We start from the raw sequence: 23,989 nt of genomic DNA, 5'->3' as shown, positions 1-23,989 counted from the left end.
ACTGTTCTTGTAAAGTTTTTCACCTTCAGGTTTTGATACATGTCCTCAACTTTAGCACTAGTTCAAACATACTTTGTTCAGAAATGATGGGTCCTATTCCCTTGTTAATAGATTACTGCGCTTGTTCATGTCATAATCGCACCATTTATAAAATGGGTGTAAAAATATTAACTTCTTTTAAGAAAGCTCTTTGAAAAGTTACATAATAGTGCTTTCTCTGTATAGAAATAATTAGGTGACTTTAGTAACCTTTCATTATTTTGTCTTCGAATTTATAGACAAATCTATTTTTCTGGCCTCCGCACAAGTTCAGTGTGAACTTGCCCTGGAAGTGTCTAGGCTAGAGTTTAACTCCTCAGCTCTGAGAATTAGTGCTGATATGCGTTATTCCAAAGTTTTGCAGTATTCATATCCAGGGTTTTGTTTTAGACCTATCTTGAGTCTCTGTGAATCCTAAACAATAACAATGAAAATGTTCTTTTTTCTTTTTGTTCTTGGGTAGTTTCCAGAGGAGTAGTGAAACCTTTTCTCTAAAGCAAGCACCAGAAATAATTGTTTAGTGTGGATTTTTTGAGTAGATTACAAATCTGGGTGTAATGTAGAGAGGTTATTCTAATCTAAGCCCTGGACGTTCCTTGGAAAAAGAAAATCACATGATTTGATTAGAATTCTCACTTCTCTGCCAGCACTCAGAGACTAGCAGCGTGCTGGGGAAAGGCACTTCCCAGGGAGAGAGCGACTGATTCATACTAGCTCACTGCCTTTGCTCGCCATGGAAGCATTCCAGCATCAGCTACTTACTCTTACTGGGGGTCTGATATGTTTCTGTGCTCTGGTAAAATGCATCAGATTTATGAAATATATTTTCCCACATTTCTGGAGTGCTTTGCCTCAGACTTTCTTTCGATCGCTGGGAGAATGGGCAGGTAATAGAAACTTCCTCATCTTCTTCTTGTAACTGAGTGATGGATTGTTAGTTACTAATATAAGGAGAGGTTTTCCTTGCATTTCCTTTCCCTGTCCCTTCAGAACAAAACACGGTTTCCACTAGGTGTGGTTTGCTTAATTTCTTTTTGTTTACTCCTAGTTACTTCGGTTTTATGAGCCTGAAGGTTTTGCGTACTTGGGGAGAATAGAAAAATAGTTGAACTGGTAACAGCTCATGCATCTGGTGCATAGATGTGAATTCTCTCCCTATTCCTGCTTCTGATGTTTTTTTCTCTACTGCAAATGCTTTTGTTTTAATAGCATTGCCTATACCCTTAGTTTCATGTGAAGCAACTAGGTTATGTCTAGCATATGGTCTCCACTCTTCAAACCAACTTCTCTTTGTTCCTGCTGCCTTTGCTCCAGTCTGTTTTTTCCAAATTGGTGACCTACCCTTAATGGTACCATTAACAAGCCAAATCTACTCTGGCCTAAAAACTTCAAAGGCAGTACTTTTTAAAAGATATTATGCATTCTCATAACAGAAATGTTTAATAAACACCTTCTTCCTACTGATCATTGATGTTTTTCTTAAGCTCGTTAGATGATCAGTATTAAGAAACAATGAGCGGTAGTACAGTGTCTGAGTGCCCGGGATCCAGACATCACTGATCGTGGCATCTTGTTAAGATGTGACCTGAACAGTACTCCTGTGCTTTGTTCGTTCCTCCCACATTAGAGACTTGATGTGTCTGGCTGGAGTGTGTGTTTAATTAAAGACATAATATCCACCCCTTTGCAGAAGACTTGCCTGAATACCAGCTGCTTCTGAAGCAATAGGTAGGTCTCATTTTGATTTAAATGAGGCAAGGACCTCTGTTCTGTGCATGAGGTGAGGAGCAGCACATGGAGCTTTCTGCATAAAACCCTTGTTTCCCCTGAAGGCTGAGACTTATTTTGTTCAGAGACTTGTCTTCTTTTATTCTCTGTCCTTTTATAAGCATAAAGTCTTTTGGGTCCAGTAAAATTCATAGGGCTTGGATGATTTGCTGTATTACATGGCACATGAGATCCTGAGAATCACGAAAATTAGAAGTTGGGCGGTGGAAGCTTGTTTTCCAGCAGAACCTTGCTTTTCATCTGCAGGTCTGCCAGACGGCTAAAGATCCACTGCTGCTTCACTGAGGGGCCTCTTTTCTCTGTTAAAGGAGAGAATAATTACTCTTCTGTTGACAATGAACCTAACCATTCAAAATCACCTTGCTTCCCCAGTGTCTCTTGCAATTTATAAGTCCTTAATCCACATTTTTTTAGATATTGACTCATTTTCAATTTTGCTCTGAGAATTTACCAGGTTTACCTTGGAATTTCTGTAGTGCATTCCTGCTTTATTGATTTATTCTTTATTCCTGAGGTGATAAGGATTTTCTTTCTGTAGTTCCTCTTCAGTGTTTGTTTGCTTAACATTTAAAGTTTGGCGTGCTTAACAAATGACAAAGCTTGTTTACTTTCCCAGTAACACGAAATATAAAGGTAAAATGAATAGGACAGGTCTCAAGGAAGAACGTTTTATAGATGATGGTAAGTTTGCTGTGATGTTTCCTTACATACAGATTTCTTGTGTGAGAAAGTGTTACATCAGCTTCGGTCACCTGCTAGTCCTTGCGGCTATTCTACCGCCAGCATGTAAGTGAAAGACTTGCAAAGCATAACTTGTATGCATACAGAAGAAGATTCTATCACCTCTTAGGCAATGGAATGCATCAGATATGTTACTATGGGGAGGGATTTGCTTTGAAGACAAAATGTGCTAAATGAAGAAACAAAAAAATTAAAAAGTCAGAAGGAAAAAAAAATTTAAAATTATTGATTCCAAGCTTTAGTAGAAGCATTTAGGCTGCAACTTTCAGGAAACAAGGGTGATGAAGATTAAAGAATTCAAGAAAGAACAAGTTAAAGCAGAGCTACAAGTGTAATCCTGATTCTTCTCACTTTCTCCAGTGGTCACAGGAGCAGGAGACGGGCTTGGAAAAGCATATTCCTTTGAGGTAAGATTGCTTACCCTTAAGATTTTTTTTTTAACAAAGTTGCTGTTGCTACCCCTTCATCAGCCTCTGCAAGTTAGTAAAATATTTGAGGATTTAAAGCCACTGTGACAAACATAGTACTAATCCTTCTCCTTTGTATGTGCAGAATAACACGAATCAAATTCTGAAAAAAAACTGGTACTGCATTTCAGAGGAAGGTCATTCGTGCGTCAGTGGTCTCCTCAGACCAAGGAAATAGAATTGAAACATTGAGTAATCCAAAAGTTTTCATATTGTCTGCCCAGGGTAGAAAGTTGCCTACGTTGTCCTTTTTCACCCAGTTCCACAGCTAATCTGCTCTTTGACTTTCAGCGGGGTAGTCCAGCATCAACAAACAAAATGTAATTTTCTAGCCTTGACACTTGCACACACAGTTTTAAAGATATATGTCAAACAACAAATAAAGGAGAAATCTGTGTGAATTAATATAAACTACAAGTTATGGAAATTATAAGGAAACCTAATGGTTTAAATAAGAATTGGTAGCTCTAGCGGCCTGCAGGAGGAGAGAGGAGCTCTCTGCTGACCCTGTAGCTGCTGCTGCGCAGTTTCTACAGCAGTCCCTCTCTATTCACCTGCGCTAATCAACGCTGAAGGAAGGGTGGCCTTGCACCGTCTTGTACAAGCCTTGCTGTTAGTAACAGTGACTGAATGGTAGATTTTCTCTTTGGTGTGTCTTCGTTCAAAACTGGCCTCCTTTCTAGAAGCTAAACAGCAATGAAACATGAATTGTTGTCCTCACAGCTGATGGAACCAGGTGAAAATCAGCAGCCTGTAATATGCAAGAGTTTAGATATGGTGCTTTCTGCTCATAAATTATAAAATACGCCTCACAGGAAGGGAAATTAGTTTGCTTTTGAATTAATTTACAGGATATTTAAGCTAGTCTTTTTGAGTGTTTGCACGATTTAAGCACCTACCTCATGGTTTTCATTACTGGGAGTGGCAATGCAATAACTACTGTTGAAAGTGCATTGACTGTAGGAAACACAAAGACAAATACCAGCTATTATACTTTAACATCTGGCATAGCTGTGATAAACATCACAAGCTCTCCTGTGCGAAAGAAGGGAAAATATTGCTTTCTGCCTACTCACTGAGTTGCTGTAGTGATGAGCGAACAGGAAGGGTCCGATGGATACTTAGGTCAGGGGGAATGGGATGGGAACAAGACAGAGAGGAAACATCAGAAATGCTTAAACATTCACCACCGTGCCTCTGGGTGTAGTCAGAAGCACATGCAGCTTGCTGAAATGACTGTGTGTCTAAGCACCTGGTGATATTTTATCCATGTGAAGGCTGCAGGCACCTGTGGATGTCTAGATCAGAGCCTCTGTCATTGTTTTGATTCCTTCATGCTATATGGGTTATGCAAGAGTAAATCCCATTAAAAGGGCTAGTTATAGCATGCGAAAGGCTACTTTACGTCATGAGAAAAAAAAAAACCTACTGTGGTTTTTTTTTTTTTAACTTGGCTGAAACTGGCTAGATTTTGTGGAACATCTGTTCATTATTTTTGGCTTTTGTGGGATGACTAAGAGCCATCTTATCCATGCTGAGATGTACCTTCCTTCCCAGGTGGTCCCTTTGACTGAAGCTGTGCTCAGCTACTGCTTTGTGGGGCAGATCCCAAGCCCACACCACATGAGCTCATAGCTTGGCACGTCATCTTGCTGGCTGAGGTCAAAACACACACTTGTGTGTGGCTTGTGGATAAATAAATCTGACCCTGCTGTTTTAATGTCTCTGTACCTTTGGAGTTTCTGGCTCAGCCCTACTGTCTTGCTGGTCTGATGTCAGGGTACAAAATTCTCTGATGTTCTACTGTAGGTCCCTCTGGTGTTGCAGGCTGATGAGAAGGCAAGCCTTGTTTGATGGCCACAGTGTCTGTTCTTCTAGAGTCTGAGCTCTGACACCAGGTGATGAATCTCTTTCTGACATTGTGAGCTCAGGCATGGGCTGATAATGAATCACAAACTAAGTGCTCCACGCTTGTTGATAATATATGGTATAGGAGAGTAAGGAAAGCGGTTCTGGTGTTTTGGAAGGCTAGTGTGATGTGGCTTTGTCTGCTTGGTGTTTTATGTGGAAATCCCAGTAGGTGGTTGTTGGGTAAAACCCAGCAGACTGAGGTCCAGGGAAAGATTACAATATTTACTGGTTCAGTACCCTTGTTTCCAAGGTTTATGGCTAAATACAGGTCTCTGCAAAGTCTATTAAGCTCAAGAGCTGACTGAGGTCCATGTGAAAAGCCCGACAGCTGTGAGGTCTCAGAATACCGCTTTGTTGATGCCAGGACACAGATTTATCAGAGAAAATTATTGTCCCTTTTATTTTCTGAGTTTGTGTTGAGAGACAAACACACACACAACTTGTGCTTATGCTCTTCTACATGAAAGTCCAGGCTTCCATGAAGTCTCTGCATTTCTAGCACATCAGGATGATTTTGAATGAGTGTCCTTCTTGAGTGTAAAGACCCTGACCTTTTAACTGTGTGCTGTGATGTCAGAGCACTGAGATTTTGGATCTAGTTTGCTACACTTATTTCCACAGCCAGGTTTCTGTTAGATTTGGTCCATTAGTTCTTGCTAGGGGAGTTAGACTCGCAAGATTTATAACAAGGAACAAAAATATGCCAACTGTGAACTGTTGTGCTGCTAGGCTGTCACACATCTACTCATCTGTTACTCATCTGAACAAACAAGCAGTCTTGTTTGTTCTGGTTTTGTTATGAAATAATTACATGTGTGCTTTAGCATCTGTTACTGGCTTAGCACCTCAAACATACTGGGTTTGTGGACAAGGCCATACCATACTCTGAGTCTTATGGTTTAGCTTCTGCACACTTCTCATCTGATGTCAGGGCACATGCAGGATGTTGGTGGCTCACATGGTCACCATTTCTGTTATTGGTAATAGTTCATAACTCTCTTCTAAGTCTTGTGTCTAAATCAATGTTTTAGCAGACCATTTTAAGATAGGCACTGTGTTCATTTATTAATACAACAGTTTCTCAAATCTTAAACCTTTGTTTCATTTCCTGAAATTGTGCATACTATTACCAATAATATGATACTAAGTAAGCTAAATATGATCTGAGTTTTCCTGCTCCAGTTGCACATGTAGCCTGATTTCTCCACTTGGTCCTGGATGTATTCCTGGAAATACTGCTATTCTACTTGTGTTGCACAGGTGCAGAGCTAGCAGGAAGCTTGCAGAATCCTTCTGCCCTGTTGTCTCAGTCCCGGTCTGTTCGACCAAAAAGGATTGAAAGATTTGAATTATGGAGACCTTACAGGCCTGAACCCCAGGCAAGGAAAGAAAAGGGATGAAGTACTGAGACCAGATCAGCACAGTCCTGGAGAAGAAAGGAGACTTTCTTTTGTAATAGGTAGAAATTTTTGGTAGACAGCTACAGCATTTTTATGGATTTTAAATTATTCTATCTAACGATCCGTGTAGACTATAACCAATTTTTCAGTCTAACTGTAGTGTAGTTACATGCGTGGTTTGAATCTAACACCTGTGTCTTGCCTTTCATGAAGTTTTATTGTTTAAAAATTCACGTCAGACTGAGCTGCAAGAATGTGCTAGAAAATGCAGACTGACTTTATACTAATTTAGTGTTGGTTTAAAACTCTTTAACAGTGAGTTTGTGGGATTCCAGAGTGCAGATTCTGCTTGGTCTTTCTTCTTTATTAGCCCCATTTCTGAATGTCAAGTTATCATAATTTGTCGTGGCTGGAGTCGGTAATAATGATCTTATATTTTAGCAGTCTGAGCAGTTCAGGAGCATTTTAGTCCTTTGCCACTGGGAGTCAGGATTTACTAACATAAGCACCTTCACATTACACCGCTGGGAGCCAGTGCTTATTCTTAACTATGAGGGGAAATACTATTCCCTAACGTCAAAGCCTTTTTATTTTAGGAAAATGCTTTGTGCTAAAGATGTCTACACTAAAATTTTTTATTTGAAATGAGATAGTGTTAAAACTGATTTAACCTTTGCTGAGCATGGCCAGGAAATTCTTTTCTAAGCACAGTTCTTTTTGTTTGCCTGAGGGTCCCACGAAACCTATTTCTGAAAAGGACGCATGTTTCTGTGTGGGTGAGGAAGTAAAAAAGAGTAGTCAGGTGTGAGCCTTATACTTCTGGTTAGTCTCGTGTATAGCAGCAAGGGAGACTCCTCTAACCCGATGGTTAACAGTTTTATAAGATTGCCACAAATGTGTTTTTAGCTGAAATACAATGCAATCTTAGCAATAGGAATAATTTTTTTTACTTAGCTTTTAGGAGACATATCTGAGATGATATTGAGAAGCCCATTGAAGCAGATCTTTGTTTTTATTCTGTATGTGACATGGCTGATATTTGGGTTTGGGTCTGAAGGCACAAAAATTAAAATAATCACCTTCTGAACACCCCCAAATAGCATAAATGAGCAAGTGACCATGGAAACGGAGATCTTGTCTCTGATGGGAAATGGCTTGAGTCAAACTCATTGTGGACGAAGGGAAATCTGCCAGTATGCAGGCAATTAGAGTTCTTTTCTTGAGAACTTAAAATGGAGCCTTTAAAATAAGCTTTCGAAACTCCCAAGTGTCTAAGTCTGTGCAGGAGCACCCGTCAATTATGTGAGAGAGTCTCCAAAAGCACAGAATTGTGAGCATGGTCTTTGTGCTGAAAATGCAAGTGGTTGTGGCTGATATATTTAATAGATGGTCTACCTCTTGTATTCTTGATGTAGTGAATTTTTGAACAAAGGTCCTTATTTCTTAACATTCTGTGCATTGTTTCAGAAGAGCCCAACAGGACAAACTGTTTCTCTCAAATAGTTTTAAGGAGGAAGCAGGGAGTCAGCTAGGGAAAAGAATGGGTCTTCAGTGTGTGGGCTTTGTCAGTTAGTTTCTTCTTCTATGCAAACCTGGTACTTTCAGATAACGTTGGCTTTATCTTTTGTACTGGCTAATTTAGCTCTCCTTCTTGCTTTCATTAGGATTTTTCTACTTTCAACTCTATCTTTCTTTATGCACACAACTCTGTTCAGCTTCCACTTGTTAATAATGTAGCTTCACAAGCTGGGGCCATGTTTCTCTCTCAAGCTTTGCCTAAAACTCTTTAACTGATGGGAAGGGGAGGCCTCAAGAAAACAGGAAAAAAACATTCTCTATTTTTCTTGCATTTGTTTTGCACATGGTAGTACCAAAATGACTATAAATGGAATGCTGTCTTAAATAGTGTTGATGGGTATAATGCTCAACTATTGCCATCATCTTTGTGCATGTACATTTGTGTGACTGTATTTTGAATTTTTGTGTATGGACTTCACCTTTTTCCCTTGGTTCCTCTTTTTTTTTTTTTTTCCTTTTTTTCCCTCTTCTTTTTTAGTTCGCAACTACTGAAAGAAACAGTTAGAGTTTTAGAGTTTATCCCTCTGACCTGCATGAGATTTTATTTCTGTGAAAAAATACGAATAAAGTCCAAATCCTTTCAAATCCTTGAGGCTTCAATTCAATATGCTTAAACTACTTCCTCCAGATAAAAAAATGTGAGGGTGGAAGGTGATGTTATAAAATGACTAGGAAGTCATCAACATATTTGGCCTCCTAAATACAAGTCAAAATAAAAATATGTTTCTGGGAAATGTCACACTGCTTTCACTCCCTGCAGACTTTCATTCATTTGAAATTGGCTCAGATTATTTTTGTTCTTATTATTGGGGTTTGGTTGTTGTCCAGTATACTTTTCTTGTAAAGGTCCAAGATTATACAGTGAAGGGGATGTTTCGGAAGACTGTTAGAAGCCTGGGTATTGTTTGGCCTGGTTTTAATATCTGTTGTTTTCCCACTAGGCAGGTGGCAGGTGAATGAACGCAATTTTAAAAAATCTTTAATTGTTTTTTATTGCAAAACTGGAAAAATTGTAAGGATTCTTATCACCTTATGTTTTCTAACAATTTTTATATTCCTCTCTCGTAGCTGGCAAAACGTGGATTAAATGTAGTTATGATAAGCAGAACTCTTGAAAAACTGCAGAGAGTAGCCTCTGAAGTTGGTAAGTTTTTGTCTCAAACTTGCCTTCCCATTTAGCAGGCTGGATTTACAGGGATCCGGAGGTCTATTACCTCAGTACGGTATCTAGTACGGTAGGGCCCCAGATACTGCTACAGATATAGCCCCAGGTATTCCTCCAAGACTACATTTAATTTCTCATATTACTGTGTTGCTTGAACCCTTCTGGTTGTGGATAGCTTTAAAAATACATGTCATAATTCAAACAGTACAATAGGTTGGATTAAAAATGTGCATGCGGGTTCTTTACTGGCTTCAGCTGTTCTTAAAATCTATAAATACAGGAAAAGGAGGTATGATACTAGCGCTGCCGGAGGAATCTATGGAACAGTTTATGCTTGGGATAGGAAGGTTGCCTTTAGGCTAGTTCTTGGAACATATCAGAGAAGTAAAAATGAAATCAATGTACGTTTTTTTAAAGTTTTCAAGTTGCATTTGGCTATTGATAAAGCAGTTAAATAGTGTGTCTTTAGAACTAATGTTGTCTTTCTTTTCTTCAAGGGAAATTAGCCTTTTACTGTGGGGAATGGCTTGTTTAGATATGTTAAGATTGATAGTTAAGATTTCTTTAGGAATCAAATGAGTTTATATCATCCATTAACTTTAAAGATTGCTGTAACCGAGATTATTCTTCCCACAGTCCCTTTTTTCAATTCATGGCTTCTGTACACCAGATTCATTGACTCACAGGTTCCTGTGTTAAGCATGTGTACATCCAAGACTACACCTCTGTCAGAAAGGCTTGCCTTTAAGCAGGGCTGGGCAGCTGGCTCTAGCAAAGTGGCAAGTCCAGGATCCTCACCTGCAGAGAGAGCAGTGCATCTCTCAGGGGTGTGGCAGGCTTGAAGTGGATGAAAAGGCCTGCTTCTGAACCTGCAGCTACCGAAATCAAGGCTTGTACTCTGAAATTTTCTGTCCAATTTCCATCTCATTTTTTTCCAGGGATAGACTTGTTCTCCTTTGGGAAGCAAAGGGTATCAGAGGAGGAAAATACCAACCCTCTGAATAGTCTCTATAAAGAACTGTATCCGTAACTATACAGCCATAAAAAAATCACTTCTGTGGGAATTAAGACCAGCTCTGGTGGTGTTGTTGCATTTCTTTGCAGCTAAATATTAAAGAATTAAAATAGTAGAAACCTGGGGGGAAAAAAAGCTGACTTTTTATAGTTTCTTTGCATTGTAAATTATAATCAGAAGGAAAGAATGAAAATAAGATTCCTGAGACGAACATAGCTCAGTAAAGAAAAAAAGTGGTGGAGCCCAGAAAGATAACATACTGTAAATTCCTTTGCACTATGATTTGTTATAAGGCCATCCATGGGACCCCTTCCTAATTGAGGCTGTTCTATGCTGAGTTGCATAGCAACACGTAAAGAAGGACTTGCCCTGTCCTGACAGGTACTAATGAGATAGCCTACAAACACTGCTGTGCCTTGGGCATAAGTGACCCATGGCTTTTCTCAACGTGGGGCAGCCTCCCTGACTGCAGCAGCACTATGTAATCCAAGGTGTGGGGAGGTGGATGGTGTGAGCCCTGCAGCTCAGCCTACACCGATCGTTTCTGCGCTATGTTCAGCTGGGTTGTGAGCATAAAGAGGTTTCCCAAAGCTTGCTGAAGTTCGTGGCAACTCCCAGTGAGATCTTTCCATTGTTTTCAGTGGGTTTTGGCTAAAGTCCAGAGTGACTCATGTTATTTATTGTGTCAGGTTGGAAATGAGTACATAACAACAAGTAGATGGCACAAACAAAAGGAAGGAGAGGAAGATACAGTGGTGAAAAGCACAGAGTATCTGATCTGGAGGCCACTAAAATCAGCAGGGAGCTCTGAATGTGGGCTTATGTTAAAGCTTTGGAAACGTTCCTCTGATTCCAATTTGCAGACTCAGGGTTTATTAAGATAAGCAGTCATTGGAAAGGAAGAAAAGTTAAACTTACTGTGATTTTATGTGAGTAAATAAACAACAGAAACTAAAAATAAAGCAGAAATTTAACCAGAATGGTTTTACTGTTTTCTAAATTTTCTAATTCTCCCTGACTTTTTCTTTCTAAACTGCTTAAACAGGCAGTGTCTCAGTCCAAGTGGTTATCGTTACCCTGGACTAACATGAAAGGAGATTAAGACACACAGACATAGAGACAAAAAGTTTGTTGTAGGCTTCATAAATTTGTTGTAGGACTGGACACACTACTCACGTTTCCTTTTTCTTCACTGCTACACCATATATCTTTTTCCACTCATTTGGACACCATAATTAAAAGACGTACCTCCCTTTTCAACCTGACAATATTATTTGCCTAATCATACTGTCACATTCAGTTTGCATAACAAATAATGTAAATGAAAGGTGTCTGAAGTGTGGATAATTCCACAGACCTCAGTGCCTGTCTTTCAAACAGTCCCATGGGTCACAGATGTGCCCGGGAACAGGTCTCAGAGCTGTAGCAGGCAGGCATCCACAACAAGAAAAACATTTATCTAAAGCATCACTGGAATTGAAAGCCAGGTTTCCATCCTCTCGGACAGGAAACCTCGTTTAGAATGAGATAAAAGATAACAAAGTAAGTCTTCTGGAGGGCAGACAGAGAGGACCATTACACCAGGTATACTGCTCATTTAACACATTTAGTATTGTGGTTGTGAAACGTTGATCAAACCATAAAACCAGGAGATTAGAAATGATGGAATGCTACTAAGTGTTCTCGTTTTCTATTTCTTCTGCCTACACTTCCTAAGCAAGCTGTACTGGTGGAGATAGGTCCTGACTGAAAAGCTATACTTTAGGATCTGTTTATATGACCAGGGTCTGTACTGTTTAGATGCTAATGCCAAACAAAAGCCACTTCTGTTAAACATAAAAAATTATTCACTGTGGGTTTTGGGGTTTTAGTTGTTTTGTGTTGTTTTGAGAAGAAACAAATCTGTATTTGAGGAAAGATAGGGTGTGTTATCCTCAGGAAGCAGCAGAAAATATAGCTACGCTAGTTTAGACTAGCTGAGCGTGCAATTCATTAATTCAGGTTGGGTGAAATCATGCCTGTTAGTATAGAATAAAGCAGTAAAAATAAAAATCACCCCACAGAATTGTCAAGAACCAAGTGTGTCTTGCTCCCACTAAGACCTGCAAAGGTGCTAATTCATTTAGCTGTCCCCCTGCTGCAGGCTCAGTTTCCAGTCTGGTCTACTGTGTCCTCTGCCCCTTGTCTTTCCAGAGGTAGCTCTGAGAGCTAAGCAGGTAACAAGCTGAGATCACTGACAGCATAAAACAACTCTCTAGGCACACCCTTCCTTCCTCTTCAAAGGCTGTTAAAAATGCCTGTTGTGCCTTGCTGATGACTTGAGGTAAAACATCATTGCTCAGAGTTGTTTTCCCAATATGCACTACTACATAACAGAGCACCTGAGGGCCTTTACCGATGTTCTGAGTGCTCCGGTAACTGGTAGCAATACCCCTGTTCTTTTGTTCGCTGACTTTGTGTCCTCTGGTATCTTGTAACATCTTTTGCAGCTCTGCTTTTACACTCATTCTTTTTGTTTCTTCTCTATTTTCCTGTTATTTCTGAAACTGAGTTATCTTACATTTCTGAGGAAATATATTTCTCCAAAAGACTTTTGAAATGTAGCCAGAACTTGTGCTTTATAATCTAACAGAAACTTTTATATTTCTCCCCAGTCTTAAATGTTTTTAAACCTCTTTCTGTTGTTAAAATAACTTCTAATTTTGCTCTCCTCTCTGCAAATTTCCACTGAATATAAGTGCCATCTTAGCCTGAGTCTGTTCATACTCAAATTTTGCTATAATACTTCAAAACGGTCTCCTCTTTCTACAAGGATCAGTTCTTGTGTTGCTCTGGCATTCATTTTGCTACCTCAGGTTTTCTGAAGATCTTCATAACTCTCTAAATAGAAAAGGAGAGTTTCTGGCGGACTGCATGTCCTAACCAACTTCATGCTTCCTCCTGATTTATTCTCCTCTTGGCAAATTTCAAAAGGCAGCACATTATCCTATCTGACAAGTGGGATTCCCAAGTGATCTGAGGTCAGGAGGGGTTAGATGCATCCTTCTTAATGATACATTTTGTAACACATTGGATTAAGCAACTCAGTTCACATTTTTAGTTTTCCTTAAATTAGTTTTCTCTTCATCTTTAAAAAAGACAATAACCTGTCCTGATGTTTGAAAACCTAGGCTTTTTTGCTTCTGGCATACTTAGGACTTATAAAAAGAGTTGGAATGGCTTGTGTCTTCAAAGACTGTCATAAATCTTTGTCACAGAGAGGGAGAGGCATAAGAAACATTGGAAATTATTTTTTGGCTCTCTTCTTTGCAGAATTTTTATCTTTTTCTGAAGTGCTATCCCTGGATAATTCATTTATCAGCATGATAGTTTTATTGTTTTTTAATATATTGTTTTATTCTTAAATGAGACAGAGGAAAGCCATCTGGAGTACTTGTTTGTTGGCTGACTGCTGGTTGCAGCAGTACAGTTCAGCACAGACAAGGGGATGCAGAGAAAGTCCAAATGGTTTGTTTGATCCTCATTTTTATATTGCTCTAGTTTTGGCTGCCCTTCTCATTGCCCGCAAGAAAGATGGCCACAACATCACTATACTTTGAAAGACCATCTCATTTTGTTTATAGAGCTCTTCAATCAGAAGGTCACTGTAGGTGTCTGCTCCAGCTGTTCCTCTGTTCTTTCCCTTTGCTGCATTTACACTCACAATATCCTCTTTTTTTTTTTTTTTTTTATAGTTCTACCATTCCCCCATCCGGGGACCACTAGGGGGTCATTTGCCACTAGAGTTGCTTTTATAGGTTGAAGGTTCAAAGGGTGTTTTGTCCCTTTCATACACACAACTGCAGCTTGGAAAGAGGGCAAGAGAAAGGGCACTCCTTCATCCTTTCTTCTGTCATGGAGACAGATGTCCTCTAAAATTGCACACAAGATGCAGCCCATGTTTCAGATCTGAAGTCAGAGCATCTGCTGTTTCCTCAGACCACTTGTGTTACTTGGGTAGCATAACATGGTCGAAACCTGCAGTGTAGCAAGGGGCAAGGAGGGAACAACCAAGAGGGAATGACATTCTCTCACTCTCCAATGCAGGCCCTGTTTTGTTGCAAACTGGCCTGCTGGACGCAAAGCCAGCTTTCTGCCAGCCTTGTTTTGCTGTGGGAGCTGGTGGGAGGCATCTTCCTAAATTCTGAGTGTACACAAGGGCTGTGTGGCAAGATTTCTGGGTAGAAATCAGCAAGTCTAATTCCCATTAAAGGCAGGGTTCCCTGTTGCCTGTATGAGAAAATCAGGGTCGAAACAAGCAGGGACAGTTTCCCAAAAAAGACCGAAAGCAGACTTTCTGCCATCCACATGCACCTGAATTCCTGCCGCTTGCAGCAAGTCTGCAATCGGATTGTCTAGTGACATTTCCAAGCTTCACTTGTCACTTTTTCAGCAAACTTCATCTGGATTTCAGGTTGCCCATAAAACTTGAAAGCAGGTTTAGTAGCAAGAATTTACAATGTGAACATCTAGTTAGAAGAGACCTTACTGGGCCCCTTTAAAGGAGAACCTTGCCTTTAAAATGAGTAAATAAGAGTCTCTACCACTTTTCCTCATGAAACTTCATTGAAAATATGAACAGCAATAAATCAACTGGTGAGAAAAATGGTAATGTACAGCTGGGCTCCATTCCTGCATAGCAATGACACTGGAAAAAATCATACACATTTCCCTTTCCCTTCTGTGTAAATTGACCTTGTAAAATTTAAGCTACACCTTCCCTTGAATGGCTTTTAGTCCTGAAAAATCCTGGGGAAAGTTCAGTCTACAGGATTGCAAATGTCAAACAGGAGAGGAATTGTTTGAAAATAAAGCAGAAAGTACTGCATCACCTCCAGCCCTGTTTTCCCCTCCTACATGAAAAGATAAAGTCTGCTCGTTGAAGTGTTCATCGTATAAATGAAGACACTTTAAAACAATTCTGCAAAACTGTGCTTATGTAGAGGATCTGGCATCCACATTCACTTGCCTAACCTATGCTGACAGTGTTTCTTTATAAATAGTATAAGCAGGGGAAGAAGACCTGTGTTGTTTATTTCTGGGGTATTTTTTTTTTACTGAATGACTGAATAGTGTTAAGAATGTATGAAGGAACATAAATTAGTCCTATATTTGCCAGGCCATTTCCTTGGAAACAACTGGGTAGTGTGAAAGTGTTTTGTTTGTGTTTTGATCTTTCTTAAAGCAAGAAGGTTGAAACACTTGCTTACTGTACAGCAGAAATTACTTAATGAGACACCTGATTGCTTCTTTCATTACTTAATTACAGCTCTCCCTCTCTCTGGGTACATGCACAAGGGTTTTCTATTTTTTTTCTTTGTAATTACAGAGCAGGCTACAGGTCAAAAGGTGAAGGTTATACAAGCTGATTTCACCAAAAATTCAATCTACGAGAACATCGAAAGAAGTCTGCAAGGCTTGGATATTGGTGTTCTGGGTGAGTTGCTAGGGTCTGTTAATTGACAAGTATTTTATGGCTACAGTGTGTTAAACCGAGAACTGTATAAATGATGTGTCATAACTTGTTAGGCAACACTTAAAATCAAGCATACAGCTGCCTAATGCATTTGAGGATTAGTTATCATGAAGAAGTTTTAAAAGTGAATTAAGATTCTCCAAAGGCTTCCTGTTTCTCCGTGCAGTTACTTCTTTACAGTGAAACTTCTTCTGCCACTTTATAAGCAGCATCGGGCTTGTGGGGTGGCTTCTTCCCTGTTTGGCCTCAAGGAATTAATTTTCACTATTGGTTGTTTTACAGCTGTGTACAATTCTGACAATCAGTCTGAAATGAGCCTGTGGCTAACACTATTTGGTACGATCCACACAGCAACAATGAAAACGTGTTTTTTGGGGAAGTTTTGGGGGGTTGTGGGTTGTTTTTTTTTTTTTTTTTTTTTTTTTTAAGAAAAAGATCTTTTTAATAGTGAAACAAATGAAGAAACAACAACAAAGCACAAACAAACAAAACCCCGAACTGTAGTAACAGGCTGGTTTTCTGTTCCCTGAAGTCAGTACTGATCAGTACCAATGACTTCAGTGAGAACAAGACTTGATGGTAAACAGCATTTCTCTTCACATAGAGCTCAAAATCTTCTGAAGCTCAAGGAGAAGCCATTTGTCAACTAGCTGAACTATGCGCTTTGTCTAGATTTGTTTCTTATCATTATGTTTCCTTTGATTAGTTAACAACGTTGGAATGCTTCATAATCCTCTTCCGTGCCGTTATCTTAATGGGCAACACATAGATGAGGTAGGATTACTCTGTAGGTTTCTAATTCCAATATAACGATGAGGAACTATAATTCCACTTAACAAGGGACAGATTCTGCCCCTGCTCCAATCAGCACCTATTTAACTGTCCAGTTGATGGGGAAAAGAACTGGACCTGAAGGAGCGTATTTTGATTTGGGTTCAATGCTCAGAAAAGCTTGCAAGAGAAGAAGAACAGTAGATTTCAGCTAAATTCATCGAGCACTCAGCAACAGAGGGGAGAGTGCAGCTGGCCTGGTTGTAGCAGGGATCAGCAGTGCCACTGGCTCACAGCTCACATGTAATGTAATGGGGTCCAGCCTGTGCACAGCCACAGCTGAAGTGCTGGGCTCCTGTTAGTAGTAAATACACAGACAATCTACCTCTGTCCCTGGGAGCCACTCCGCCTCAGCCTGGCACCTCTGTAATTTGTTGTCTGTTTGCATCCAACTTGGTTTTCTAGAGCCATCACCGCCTGGACACCAGCCTTCGGGGTCTCGCCGTGTGCAAAGACATGGCTGGGCAAAACGGAGGGCACAGAGTCAAAGGGGTGCAAAGCAGATGTGAACACCATGTTTAAAATAAAATGAATCAGGGCTCACCTGCCCTTGAGTATCCCACGTCATAGGCACAGTCAGTGACAACTGGAGGCAAGCAAAGCAGCTCAGAAAGCAGCTGCCTTGCTAGGAAGATTTTCTGTTGGCATTGCTAGCTTTGTTACCTAGATAAGCTACTAACATCCAGGAGTTAACTGTGAACTCACGGTTTTCTTGCTTCCTGCAGAACCTCATCAACTGCAACATTATTTCTGTTACAAAGGTATGTGACACACTCGCATCTATGTGACACCTGTAATTACTTCATTGAAAAAAGGAAATTAGTCCCACACAAGAGCAAGCAACCAACCAGCTTTCCTGTGTATTTTAATTTAACTTACCCACAGATAGTAATTTTCAGCAGAAATGCCAGTATTATTTTAAGGACCCCTTCTGTTTCTACTGCCTATGAAATATTTTGATTAGAGTTGACTGGGACCATTTTAACACAGTTGCTTGGTTGGCACACAACGTTACCATGCAGCTGAAACATTTTGCAAAAACATGTTGGTTTCGTAAACAGGGAGATTTGTTTCAGAATCAAAGTCTTCGGGACAGGAAGATCTGCAGTTGACTTTTTGTACTGTATATGCATTTTGGACACAATTCTGTTCTGTAAAAATATTTTTTTTATCAGTGCAGGACGGAAGCTTAAGGAGTTGACTCCCAGTTTTGTATTGTTACCTGTTGGTGTTAATTTTGGTTGGCTACTTCCCCTGTAAGAACAGTTAGTACTTCATGCTTTCCCCCTCTGATTTCAATTTGTATTCCTCTGATCTCTGCAAGCAGCATGGTAACATGAACAAGAGCAGAACAAGAGTTTTGTAATTCGTCTCAACCTTGGCTAATGTCTTTCTAAGCACGACATGAAAATTTTCAATGTATGTTCGTCTTTCTTTGGCTAGCAAACTTTACGTCCCAAATTTGTACTCCTGCTTAATGACTTCAGGTAATAGGTCATGTAATGTCAGGTAATAAAAAAAAAACTTCTCCATGAAGTAGTTCGGTGAACTTCCTGCTCCTATATTTTATTCTGTTTATAAGTCAGAAGAAGAGAAATATCTGCAATATAGATGCCTCACAAAAAAACAGGCAAACGTTTTGTACCCTCTCAGTCCAGATACAAAAGGCTTCTCCCTTTATCATTTCTCACCTTACACACACTTTGGAATCAACGTGTTCTGCTTCGCTAGGGTCTGGGCATTCCTTTCCCCCACTGCTGCAGCCTCGTCCTTTTCAGTCTTTCGCAAATGTTCACCTTCCTCCAAAACACAAAGAAGAAATCAGGGTCCTAACCAGCATTCCTCGTGGTTAAGTCCAAATCACCTTTAAAACTATTTGTGGTTTTTTTCCCCTCTCCCTGTCTTGATTCCTGCGAAGATCCTGCTCACCAGTTCTTGCAGTTCTTGCAGCCCAAGCTCCAGGTATTCCTGGCTCTCACAGATGCCGTTGAGATTTTCAGCGTAGAGAAGCAGGACCTTTTCCCATGCATTCCACTTTAATTGCAAATTCCCCTTCACCCAAGCTGATGTGACATCAGTGTCATCCCTTCTGAAGACGAAGCTTGTGAACCCCACCATTCTCCCACTGTCCTGTTTTGCTCAATGACACTACTGAAAAATTAGGGAATTAACAAGGACTGAATTAAGCTGCATCATTCTTTTGCACTGCTTTTCATTACCGCCCTTTACAAGATGAGTCACACTGCTATCCTGAGAATATTCATACTTATGTGTGGTTTTATAAAGAGTCAATAGCATGAGTATGAATTCCCTAGGGGCTTAAGCTTATTATCAGTAATGCTCTTCAAATACAATAAACAGCAGCAGATTTCATACCTAAAACTGGATTTAATTACACTTTAAAAATCACAAGTGTTATTAAGTCTATTATTAAAATAAGAACAAATGATTAAATAATTGGCATGAAAAATTATCCTAAAGGTCTCTGTGGTAGCAAAAAAAAAAAAAAAAGTTTTCTTTTATTGATTTTCTGCTATTTCTGATCCAGGTAGAGCCAGAGTGAAAATGCAAAAACACTATGAAATTGATTTTCTCCTTACAGTTATGGTTCAGTGTTGAAAAATGATGAAATTCAGATACTGTTGAAAAGATTTGGGTAAGATTTCACTATTTAGAAGACTAACCTGTGGAATTCTTTGACAATTTAGATAATTTGCAGACCATTAACATTTCTAAAATGTTTTCCAAGACTTTGAATGTGCCACATTTTAGCTATTTGAACTGTATACATATGGCTGGGTCTTGAGCAAGTAGAAAACTTGTAATTTTTAACACATTTACCTTACAGATGACGAAAATAATTTTGAAACAAATGGAACCAAGGTAAAAAAAATTTTTTTTCTAGAACTTTCAATAGGTTTTATCTGCTTACCCCAGTTTATTTAGTGGTAGCTATGCTCTTTCGTTATTAACTTCTGCTCTTCACAGTAAGTCAATCAGCAAAACCTTTTTCTGCTGCTGTTAGTGCTCTGTGAATGAACTATAGGAACTGTCACAAATTGTAAGTCAACTGTAGAACAAGACAGAAAATATAAAATATAGGTCTGTGTCCAGTAAAAACATGCAGGTGTTGCAGAAATAAAATGGCATGTGATGGGTCTAATTAGGCAAGAAATGGCATTTGAATATTTTGTCATATTCTTCTAAGAGTGGCAGCTGTACTTGGAATAATAGATTTCAAGCTCTGGAAGTACCTGTACTACATCAGAGAGATTAATTTGGCTATGCAGTAAAGGACCTTTTTTCTCCTTTTAAGACAACATGTACTTTAGACGCAGGGGTCCTTAAACCGTAAGTTAAGGTCTTCAGATAGAGCTTCTAGAAAACATTGTTAACTACTGCACTTTAGAGGACAGTGCATGATTTTTGTTTTGGCAACAAAATAAGCTCTTACTGGTTAATTGTTTTGGTTTGGTTTTTTCCTGGTTGTTGATCAATGAATTGTTTTTAGTGATTTGTACGGGGAGTTGTGAGTAGGGGAGCAAAAACAACAGATGCATGGAGCAAGAAAAAGAATGTGCTGGCTAATGAGCAAGGGGACCTACCAGTTACTTAGGAGCATAAAATCTTCCCCCTGATGGCAGTTTTTGCTCTGTCAGATGTACAATAGCATGTACAATGTTCCCATGGTTCTGATTGCACTAGGCATTTAACTTTCACTTATGACATTATTCCTAGCTGTTTTAGGTTTAGTTGCACCTAACTGAACATAAAAATTGGACCATTCAAAAGTGTAGCCTACAGTATAATGGAAGAGCTATGACTTCTGGGGAAAAAAATTGTTTTCAACTTGTGCAGGCTTTTACTATAATACTGTCAAATGTGAACTGAATGTAACTGTTTAAATTAAATTTCAGACAAAAAGGTCTTATTCTGAATTTGTCCTCTGGTCTGGGTACTTTCCCTTGTCCATTATACACAATGTACTCGGCTTCTAAGGTGAGTTATTCACATTGCTTTGTAAAGAAATCTCCATCAAGTGTCTACCAAAGTGTTTGTATCAGTGATGTAGGGCCAGGTTTTCAGGATATAAGTCAGTGTTGCTCCACTGAAATAATGAAGCAAGGCAAATAAGCAGCAGCTGAGAACTGTGAATGAGTGAAGCTATGTAAATGAGATCAGCTGAAGGTACGTCTGATCGTCGGAACGTTTTTGCCTTTGATTAAATAGAATTATACCAGTTCTCAAAATCTGTCCTTGTTCCAGGAAGTGATGATTTTTACCAGGCTGGCTTAGCTAGTCTACTTGAAACTGTAGATGCACAAAAGTGTTAGGTTTTCCTTATGGAGCCAAGAATAAAATTCCTGGTATTTGGGTGGTGAGTTGCCTGACTTCATAGATTTCACTTTGAAATTTTGCTCTGATTTAAAACCCCAGAGCTCATAAAAATGAGTGAATCATTTTTATTGAAACTCCAAAAGCAACTGGCTCAGCTCAGGTTTGCTCCAAATTAGAAATTCTAACAATATTTGCTTGAACGTAGCTAAAGTTCAGCTTGGTAAGGGAATCTAGTTTTCCATTTCCTTTTTCTCTTTTTAACATAAGTTCCTCATTAGTCAAAACTCGAACTACATTCAAACGAGACAATTTTATTTCCTTAAAATTGTTTAGTTAATGTTATTTCAAAATAATATGGCACATCGGTTGTATTATTTTGACTTTTTTTAATTCTTGGGTAACTTTTAGCTTTGTTTCTCTTTAAATGGATGTTTATTGTAATGCCCTGAAAAGAAACTATTTTACTTGCAAGCATATTGATATTTTGTGCAATATCACAACACTATTGGGGTTTAAATCGTGACACCTGACAAATGATAGCTTTGAAATACTGTCATTTTTAATCCTTAGTAGGACTTTTATATTTCTAATTACAGAGGAGTCATCCTGTGTTGTCAAGTTTCTAATTTAGTCTTAAATGAAGCCCAACGTTTACACAAAGGAGTTAGTATATGTATACTCTTCATCGTGTGGAGAAAAACTTAGAAAGATAAAACCTAAATGTTAAAGCTACAAAAAACCCCCCAGATTCCCAGCTTTGAAAATCATGTTTGTAGGCTGAGCTAATAGGTATACACTGGAGGCATGAGCTGTATTTCACTCCCCTTCTTATTGCAAGAGAAACAACAGTGTAAGCCTTGAATTGGGATGATAGGCGTCAGCCAGAGATGAGAGCCACATGAAGCAATAGCTAGAACAAATCGAACTTAGGCATTTATATCTCTGCATTTTCATAAATGTGACAAAGCTTTCAGTCCAGTCTGCAGTAGCACTTTTTAATGTCTGGCTTGGGCCAAAGCCAGACTCCCTTTTTTTCTGGTGCAGATAAACAGTCAATCTTGCCACTGCTCATGTGCACCAGCAGAAAATGTGTCTCTAGAAGTTCATTTCTGTTTTCACCGCTACACTCTGCCTTAGGTTGTATGATACTTGGCCATTTTTGTAAATTACCTGTTCGAACATATTTATGGGCATATATGAAAGTACTTAGTTTTCTATGCTAATGTTATTTTGTTTTATTTTATTCTAGGCTTTTATAAGCACTTTCTCCAAATCACTACAAGCAGAGTATAAAGCAAAGGGAATTATCATACAGGTGATGCTATAAATTGCCATATTTACCTTAATTTTAACAAATTCTTCAAGAACATCAGGGATGCCTAAAACTGTATAGTGTATCCATCCTTGGTGAAGTGCTGGGCGACCCCGTCAAAGCTTTTTCTCTTCCCTGTACCCAGCTATAGGTTTTCTAACTTTTTCCACCGGAGTACCATTACTTATTCCACGTAGTGCCTTAATCTGTTGCAAATGTCTGTTGTAATTTGTCAGGTGCTGTAGGATTCTGCAAAGTGAATGGCCTTATGTAAATGTTAGGTGGCATTACACTGTTATTATGATTTCTTATTTTAGGTAGTGGCTCCTTACGGTGTTTCTACTCCAATGACAATGCACCAAAAACCTGGTCTTATTACAAAGACGGCAGAAGAGTTTGTTAGCGAATCACTGGATTATGTCACCTTTGGAGATGAGATTTTTGGATGTCTAGCCCATGAAATGCTGGTAATTGAATTTGATAGTGTGTAAATGGGTGCCAAAGGCTGAACCAAGGCTCTCTGGGCTCAGCAGTTTGTTTTGACTGATTTCAGAGTCCTTAAGGTTGCACACCAAATGAGAAACAGTGAATAGGTTATTAAGGCTAATACGGTACCAGTAAACTATAAAGGGAGAAATACAAGAGTAAAGCACAGTGGTATCAGCACAGTGTGGCTTTCTCCACTTATACGTCTTGAGCTGAGCTCAGTCTGATATCTGGTTAGTCTTTATCCTTTCTCCAGCTGCCTTTTATCATGACCCTACTAGGAATATTTCTGAGACCCCTATTCTTTTACAGAACTTGGCCAGAAGATTCAAAAGTTATTAGTGGGGAAGCGAAAGGACCTAAAACCAGACTGTGCTATGACATAAACATAATTTCCTTAGGATGCCAAGCTAACAAAATAGAATAAATATTTATACATGGCAGCTGTTAACAATGAGCATTTAATGAAAGTATAGGGACAAGAACAAATTCGCTGAAAACCAAGAGGAATGAACATTTCCCTCTAAGAGAAACATACATACTGAAAGTATAAAGTAAAACCTTTTGTATTTGCTGTCTTCTATGACCTTTCTGAACACTCAGTTAATTTCTTTCAAGAGGTTGCTATAACCCTTCACTTTTGTATTGTTTTTGCTTGATTATTCTGAAGGCATGTGTCCTGCAGTTTGTCCCTTTATGGGTATTCCACAGCGACAGACTTCAAGAAGCAGTCCTGCATGCATTCACCACTTATCTGAAGAAGAGGTGGAGGAACCCCTAACAGAATCTTTCGTTTTCAGAAGATGTACAATGGGAAACTCCAGCAGAATGCATTTTACTGGGACTCTGTGTGTGTGAATGTGGAATCAAATAAGTTTGAGCTGTAGCTGCATCCAAATTACCTATCAAAGGATAAGTGATTTGATCCAATGAATCTATTAAGCAAATTAATTCCTGTCCGTTTCCAAAGACCATAAAATTTGCTAGAGCTGTTCCGGTGACTTCTGTAGGCCTTAGATAGATTCTAAGAAATTTTAACATAAGCTTTGAGGCTGCAAATATTTACACTTATTTGATGTTAATGAATAAAGCACTAATTTGCTTTATTTCTGAACTTATTCGTGTGTATTTTGGTGTTCTCAGTGAGTGTTTTGTGTCTTTGGTTTCTTCTGAAAATTCAAGAAAATTTGCAAGGAACAAAAAAAGAAGCTTTCAGGTTGTACATTACACACTGGGTCTTTGGAAGTCCACAAACATAAAAAATGTATCTCTGTCCAGAGCCTGTGAATGACTTCATCCTCTGCAATATCTGATATGGGCTGGAGGGGGCAGGAGCATAGGCAAAAGATAAGCAGTAATTCTGCATTCCTGGATGAATTCAGAAGGCAAACCTTTGATTGCAG

General features: G+C 39.1%; 1 protein-coding gene across 1 annotated transcript; it reads left to right on the top strand.

Annotated features, from left to right (window-relative positions):
• Positions 1–700: 700 nt before the first annotated feature.
• Positions 701–23,646, top strand: HSD17B3 (hydroxysteroid 17-beta dehydrogenase 3). Its single transcript, XM_009511929.2, has 11 exons — positions 701–926; positions 2,929–2,975; positions 8,993–9,068; positions 15,473–15,580; positions 16,326–16,393; positions 17,176–17,211; positions 19,299–19,333; positions 20,368–20,449; positions 22,038–22,103; positions 22,418–22,567; positions 23,257–23,646. Exons 1-11 carry the CDS (start codon positions 773–775, stop codon positions 23,365–23,367), a joined length of 933 nt encoding a protein of 310 aa, XP_009510224.2. The 5' UTR covers positions 701–772; the 3' UTR covers positions 23,368–23,646.
• Positions 23,647–23,989: the final 343 nt, after the last annotated feature.

This window comes from Phalacrocorax carbo, chromosome Z (assembly GCF_963921805.1).
Source record: "Phalacrocorax carbo chromosome Z, bPhaCar2.1, whole genome shotgun sequence".
NCBI lineage: Eukaryota > Metazoa > Chordata > Aves > Suliformes > Phalacrocoracidae > Phalacrocorax > Phalacrocorax carbo.
The sequence above is the reverse complement of the archived record's forward strand: the minus strand, read 5'-3'. Positions and strand labels throughout refer to the sequence as shown.

Bases quoted from the DNA above. Each gene is read 5' to 3' on its own strand.
- HSD17B3 (XM_009511929.2), top strand. From the start codon at position 773: ATGGAAGCATTCCAGCATCAGCTACTTACTCTTACTGGGGGTCTGATA. The intron at 927-2,928 runs GTAATAGAAACT...CACTTTCTCCAG, and splicing joins ATCGCTGGGAGAATGGGCAG to TGGTCACAGGAGCAGGAGAC. The intron at 16,394-17,175 runs GTAGGATTACTC...TGCTTCCTGCAG, and splicing joins ATGGGCAACACATAGATGAG to AACCTCATCAACTGCAACAT.